This window comes from Sinocyclocheilus grahami, unplaced genomic scaffold (assembly GCF_001515645.1).
Source record: "Sinocyclocheilus grahami isolate Dianchi unplaced genomic scaffold, SAMN03320097.WGS_v1.1 scaffold234.1, whole genome shotgun sequence".
Classification (NCBI taxonomy): domain Eukaryota; kingdom Metazoa; phylum Chordata; class Actinopteri; order Cypriniformes; family Cyprinidae; genus Sinocyclocheilus; species Sinocyclocheilus grahami.
Genome location: NW_015505413.1, coordinates 2,233,599 through 2,240,694, shown reverse-complemented (window position 1 = coordinate 2,240,694; position 7,096 = coordinate 2,233,599). Strand labels below are relative to the sequence as shown.

The 7,096-nt window shown below is 34.8% G+C and overlaps 1 protein-coding gene across 3 annotated transcripts in view; it reads left to right on the top strand.

Annotated features, from left to right (window-relative positions):
- LOC107597650 (low density lipoprotein receptor adapter protein 1-B-like) overlaps positions 1-7,096 on the top strand; it is a 53,440-nt gene that overhangs the window by 38,222 nt on the left and 8,122 nt on the right. For all 3 annotated transcript variants that reach the window (XM_016288811.1, XM_016288809.1, XM_016288812.1), the window contains exons 4-6: positions 1,915-2,029; positions 2,200-2,272; positions 5,101-5,196. In XM_016288811.1, coding sequence (XP_016144297.1) covers positions 1,915-2,029; positions 2,200-2,272; positions 5,101-5,196 — 284 coding nt within the window. The remainder of the gene's footprint in view (positions 1-1,914; positions 2,030-2,199; positions 2,273-5,100; positions 5,197-7,096) is intronic.

Genomic DNA, 7,096 nt, shown 5'->3' with positions numbered 1-7,096 from the left:
CAGAGTACCATCCCAAAAGTAAAGTGTGCTGGTAGCAGCCTCATGCTGTGAGGCTGTTTTTCAGCATCAGGGACTGAGGGACTCATCAGAGTAGAAGAAAACCTCAATGCACCAAAATATTGAGATAGCCTTAATGAAAACCCGGTCCAGAGCATTCAGAACCTCAGACTGGGCAGAAGGTTTACCTTCCAACAGGACAATGGACCTAAGCACACAGCAAGAGTGGCTTATAGACAACTCTGTGAATGTCCTTGAGTGGCCCAGCCAGAGCCTGAGCTTGAACCCAATCAAATATTTCTGGAGAAACCTGAAAATGTGCATCTGCTCCCTTCCAACCTGACAGAGCTTGAGAGGTGAAGAGATGGCAGATAATTGACCTGAAAATGTGCGTCTGCCCCCATCCAACCTGACAGAGCTTGAAAGGTGAAGAGGTGAGGTGAAGAATGGCAGATAATTGCCAAATGCTAATGAGCAAAGCTTGTCGCATCAAACAAAAAGACTTGAGACTGTAAAGGTGCTTCAGCTAAATATTTAGTTATTTGCAATGTACTTATTTCAGTTTTTTTATTTTTAATTAATTTACGAAGTTGTGAGAATTCTGTTTTTGCTTTGTCAGTATGGTGTATGGAGTGTTGATTGATGTGGGAAAAAAGGTACATTTAAGCAGTTTAACATAAGGCAGCAACATAACAAAACGTGAAAAAAATGAAGGCACCGTATGTGTTATTGATCATGTGAATGATTTCACTTACAGCTCATGCTTCTGATGAAGCTCAAGATGCTCTTTGAAACATCTTAGATCATGGTGGAGAACATGATCAGCAGGTTTTGATCATGTGCTGCTGTCATTAAAGGAATAAAAAAGAAAACTTTTAACTCATTATGCTAATAACATTTGTAATGAAAAATGGCATCTTCAGTAGGGGTCTCAAATATTTGAAACAACTTATGTATCCTAAAAAGATTCAAAAGTTCAGAAAGTTTTGGGATGGCACTTTTTAATTTTAAATGTTTTCTAAAGAATTTTTACGAATGTTTTTGATTGGTCACCAAGGCTGCATTTATTTGAAATATGGTAAAGAAATATTGTGAAATATTATAACAATTTAAAGGATTTCTATTTTAATATTCTTTTCTATATTTAAAATGTATTATTTTAATATTGTAGCTTTCTCAGACAAGGACGAGGCGTTTTGATGTACAAGGGGTGTTTATTTGGGCTGTTGTCGGCCACAACCCACGCCGTACACACCCCGACTTCTAAGAGAACCGCACTCATTCTCCCCCCTCCTTCTCTCTCTTTCCCCTCACACACACACAGGGGCGGAGCCTCTTTTCACATCCAACTCGAACATCCAATAACAGTTCGCAACACAAAAATGAATACAGTGCAACACTAACATTAAGCACATTGTTATCTATAACACAACATGCTTGAACATGCTACAATATTTTTTTTAAATGGAATTTGTTTCTGTGATGACAAGCTGAATTTTCAGCATCATTACTCCAGTCTTCAGTGTCACATGATCCTTCAGAAATCATTCTAATATGCTGATTTGCTGCTCAAGAAACATTTCTTATTATTTAGCAATGTTGAAAACAGTTGTGCTGCTTCATATTTTTGTGGAAACCATGGTAAAAAAAAATTCCCAGGATACTTAGATGAATATAAAGTCCCAAAGAGCAGCATTTATTTGAAATATGGTCTTTTGTAGCATTATCAATTGATTTTAGCAGTTAAATGCATCTTTGTGGAATAAAAGTATTAATTTCTTAAAAAAAAAATTGTATTGACTCCAAAACTTTTGAATGGTAGTCTAAGAAAGTATATTATGCAGAAACTATTTACTGTACTTTTACATAGGTTGTCTTCTTTAGATCGACTGCTCATATGTTGTTTGTTGTCTGTAGGATATCATACTGCACGGCTGATAAGATGCATGATAAAGTGTTTGCCTACATCGCTCAAAGTCAGCGCAACGAAACGCTGGAGTGTCACGCGTACCTCTGCACCAAGAGGAAAGTGGTGAGTGTGTGTTCATATGAGACACTCCCTGTCTTTCCTTCAGTCTATAAATAGTGTTATACGTTAAGACCACACTTCCTCTGAGAGAGAGAAACCAGTGCACTGTCTTTCTATCCATGACAAGAAATGTGGCGTTGACACGTCTCTTCCCTTTTCCCCATCTGTCTCAGGCTCAGGCGGTGACGTTAACGGTGGCTCAGGCTTTCCGTGTGGCGTTTGAGTTTTGGCAGGCTGCTAAAGAAGGTATCTCTTGTTTATCTTTCTTTCCGATTCTTGCTGTCTTTGTTATGCTGAGAAGCACAAATTCACGTGTGTCCTACTTAAAGCTGGAGTGTGTAATTTCCACACCACTAGCAACACCAAACACAAGTCCAAAAATAATGACTGTTTTCAAACAGGTTTCTCAAATGCTTCCTCCGTCTGCTATTGGTCGTTTATACTAGTAGCCCCGCCCCAAACTTACTCTATTGAATTTTTTTAATTAGTTTTGTAATATGTCTATGTACTTCTTGTTAATGTCATTTTAGTTTTAGTTTTTGTACATAAAAATGAGAGTTAACGAAATAAAACGAAATAAAAATAAGAATCATTGCAACTAACTGAAATAAAATAAGTTTAGTTTTTTTATGGTTTATTTTGTTTCAGTTAAAGTTTGTCAAGTAAAAAAAATTAATTAGTTAACTATTATAATAACCCTGGACCATTTGCATTCATATATGTTTAACCCACAATATACATAGAAAAAAATCAATTATGTCATTTAAAGTATAAAAAAAAAGAAGTTTTTTTTTAATGATTTAGTATTGTTTCTGTATTGCTATATATTGGAACCATTAAAATAGAATCCAGAAAATAATGGAAAACAGAATTAGGTAAAGATAAAACTGTAAAACTCAATTAATTAGACAGGCTTTTTAATTAATACAATTTAATTTAACCATTAAAACAGAGTATAGAAAAATGAAAGAATTTGGAAATCAAACGGATTTCTTAAGGCCCTATAATTAGAATAATTTTTTTGTGGTGATAAAAATAGATGTAAGTGAACAATAGCTTTTAAAATTACTTAAAATACATATATAATAGCAATGACGCAATAATAATTAGTTCAAATAAAGTATCAAAAGCAAGAAGTCATATGGTTTTATTGAACAAAATTGTTAAAATACATAATGTATTATAAACAATAGAGCTAATGTACATTTCGCATTACAACAAAGGCCTGCAGGGGGCGCCAATGGCCTGATGATTATTTTTACACATTGCTGTGCGATCTAATACTTCTTTAATATTAACCATCAAAACATGTAAACTCAGAGTGAGGGTTTGAGCTTTTATTTTGAAACCGTGATGTATTCTCCTGAGTTTGCATAGATTTATAAATTTATATTTACCTTACAAATCTGATGAAATGGCGCACGTTGCGTTCCCAGATGAACGTTATAATAATCCCGAACTCACAACAACATGCAGAGATGGAGTTTGAGCTGCTCCACACATGTAAATGATAACAGTTCCTTTGGAACTACTGTGAACGGAGCCGCTGAGTGACGCATGTACTTAACCTACACGCATGTAAATAATTAAAGAGCATATACTGTATTAGAACTGCATCGTATATAATTATTTAATTAAATCGTAGCGTTTGTGAATTCACAATTATGCTTAATTATGATTTTTAAATGGGTTTAATATGTCATGCAGCCTTGGGAAACAGTCTAATAATCTGTTTTATGGATTCTCGTCCGTGAAATGCGCCACTTCCGGTATTTTGCCGGTTAGTCGACGTGAGCAAAATGAAGTCGAGGATTTAAAAAAATCGAATAGTCGAATAAAATCGACGAATCGCAACAGCCCTACTTACAAACACAACTTTTCACTTCACTAGACATTAGCTGATGCACTGGAGGCATGTGTCAATTACTTGTGGATTATTGTGATGTTTTTATCAGCTGTTTGGACTCTCATTCTGACGGCACCCATTCACTGCAGAGCATCCACTGGTGGGCAAGTGATGTAATGCTAAATATTTCCAGATCTGTTCCCTTGAAGAAACAAACTGTGTAAATATTTATCAAATTTAATTTTGTGAGAACTGTTTTTTTAAACACATTTATTGTTAATGGTTCACTGTGGTAACCACAAAGAGAAGAACCAGAAACACCATTATGATCCCGGCAGGAACCAGATCTGAGCACTTCACCACCCTCCTAACTTCCCTCTTTAGTCATAGAGTGCTAGGCAGAATGTGAGTGTGGTATATATCCACTTCCTCATGAAGGAGGCTGTTTGAGCATTCAGGGCTTTGATAATGTTTTAGGGTGTTTCATTTCCATTTTTATTAATTCAGGCAGAGATCAAGGCCACGGCACTGTTTTATGCTACATGTGTTAAATATTCAAATGTACATTTATGGCTGGTTACTCCTTGGCCTGGTGCACATTTATACTCACTGACCTCAATCTTTATAAAAAAAATTCATGAATGCGTATTTAAAAATAAGAATATATATGCGAATATAGATAAGAATATATATAAATATGCGTATTTAAAAGAATATGAATTAAAGTTTTGAGATGAATATGATGTGGTGATAATATATAATATTTGTTTAGAGGTCAGTGACCAATAAGGATGTCAAAGATGATGAAAATGACATTTTGTTCTCTATTTTATTCTTGTTGGTTTAAAATAGTTGAGTAAAAAGTAATAAAACTAATTTTAAAAAGTGGTGATTTATTTACTTCCATGTATATTTGAACCTAAAATGTTGAAAAAAGTACATAAAAAACAAATATATAATTAATTTAATTTGTTAGTTTTTTTATGATTAAAGTGGTAATCATGAGTACTTTGCTCAAAAAAAAAAAAAGAAGAAGAAGAAGAAATTATACACTTTCAAATAAGAAAAGTATTCCCACCTCAAAAAGAATGATGATGGAATGATTAGACTGAGAGAGGTTTTAAACTTCACAGCTCAAATAAAGAACATGTTTTTAGTGACTGTTTAATGTAAGCATGCTAACAACAATAGAAGCTTTATATTTCTGCTTTTAAACCTTTGTTTTCAGAGAAAGAGAAGCAGGTGAAGTGTGGATCTGATGGAGAGGCGGCCAGCAGCTCTCAGTCTGAGAGTTCAGCCAGTCTGGGCAGCACGAAAGGAGGAGGTGAACACACGTTTTCATGCTTTGTCGGGACTTTCTGTAGACATAATGATTTTTATACTGTGCAATATGTTTGATCCTAAACCTAACCATCACAGAAGACTTTCTGCACTTTTACATTTTCAGGGAAAAAAAAAAAAGATTTATTAGCTTTCCTCATGGAGGCCTAAAATGTTTCAAAAAATTTCAGCTATTACAATCCTTGTGTGGGCATTTGGTTTCTTCAAAGTATGTTTTTCCTGAACCACACACACACACATCCCACTCCACACAATTGTATATTAAATAAACAATATGGATGTGGTTGTGTTCTGTCACACAGTACTTTTTGGTTTCAGTGTGGATAGACAAATTAGTTGCTGGAGACATGATAATACAAGGGTATTCTTGATAGGTTTGGGACAGCAAGATTTATTATTTTTTTTGATAGAAAGCAATACTTTTATTCAGCAAGGATGCATTAAATTGATCAAAGTGACAGTGAAGACATTTATAATGTTACAACAGATTTCGATTTTAAACAAATACTGTTCTTTTGAACATTCTGTTAATCAAAAAATCCTAAAAAAATTTATTATGGGTTTTCACAAAAAATATGAAGCAGCACAGCTGTTTTCAACATTGATAACAATCATGCATGTTTCTTGAGCAGCAGATCAGAATATTAGAATGATTTCTGACGATCATGTAAAACTGAAGACTGGAGTAATGATGCTGAAAATTCAGCTTTGCATCACAGACATAAATTACATTTTAAAATGCATTCAAATAGAAGACAGTTATTTTAAATCTTAATAATATATTAAAATTTTTACTGCATTTTTGATGAATAAATGCAGCCTTGGTGCACATAAGAGAGAGAAAAAAAGTCTTGCTGACCCGAACTTTTGACTGATAAGTGTATTGATGAGATACGAAAAACACAAAAAATGATGTCAATTTTAAGATTCTTTGTTGCTTCCAGGCACTAATTAAGTTTGAATGTTTTTTTTGGTCACAGCATGCCTAATCTTCTTTGACCCATCCAGCAATGGCAATGATAATACCGTGGTATGCTTCAAAGTACCTTACAAGTACCACTTAAAGACCCCGGTATTATCATCTGATACCATCACTGGACCATGCTACTTTTTTGTAAGTGTGCCACAGGACCCTGGATGGATCTCAGGTTACAGAAATAAACCTGGACGGCAGAGTTTAGTGAACGAATGAACCCTCGAGGACCAGTGATCCGTGTGTCAGACGTGTGTGTGCATGAATAAAGCTCTGTGTGTTCCTAAATCCCATCAGATATCAGAAACATGAGTCTTTTTAGCGGCTGATCTCGGCTCGTGAAATATGAGTCCAGGACAGAGATGGACAGGTTTAACGGCTCAGGATCAGAGAAAGATGTGATGGTGCTTTTGTTTGACTGTGAGTCTGTGAGCGTGTCGCGGCTTGATTCATTCCCTACATGCACGGATCTGTATGATCACTGCAGGTGTGGAGATATGAAAATATTCTGTTTAAAGGTTGATTTATAAACTAACTATTGTGTCTGTGATCGCCTCATGCTGATCCAGGAGGCTTGAACCTGTAATAAGTGTAATGTAAATTTATAAATAAATCTGCCATGTTATATAGTTCATTAGCCTAACTGCTGGTTACGGTTTCCAAGAAACAGAGTAATTTGTCAACCGCTTAAAACGTGGCTCATCCAATCAGAATTGGGAATCAGAACTAGCTGTTTTATGGATTTTCAAATAAAATCACACCTTTTTTCCACTAAACATCAAAAGACGGAAAATATAATTTGGATAAAGAATATGACGCCTGCTTTTGATCATAGTTGGTGGATGGATTTATTAATTTTCTATGTATTCTTATTTTTGCATGATTTAAATATTCGTTTAATTTATATATA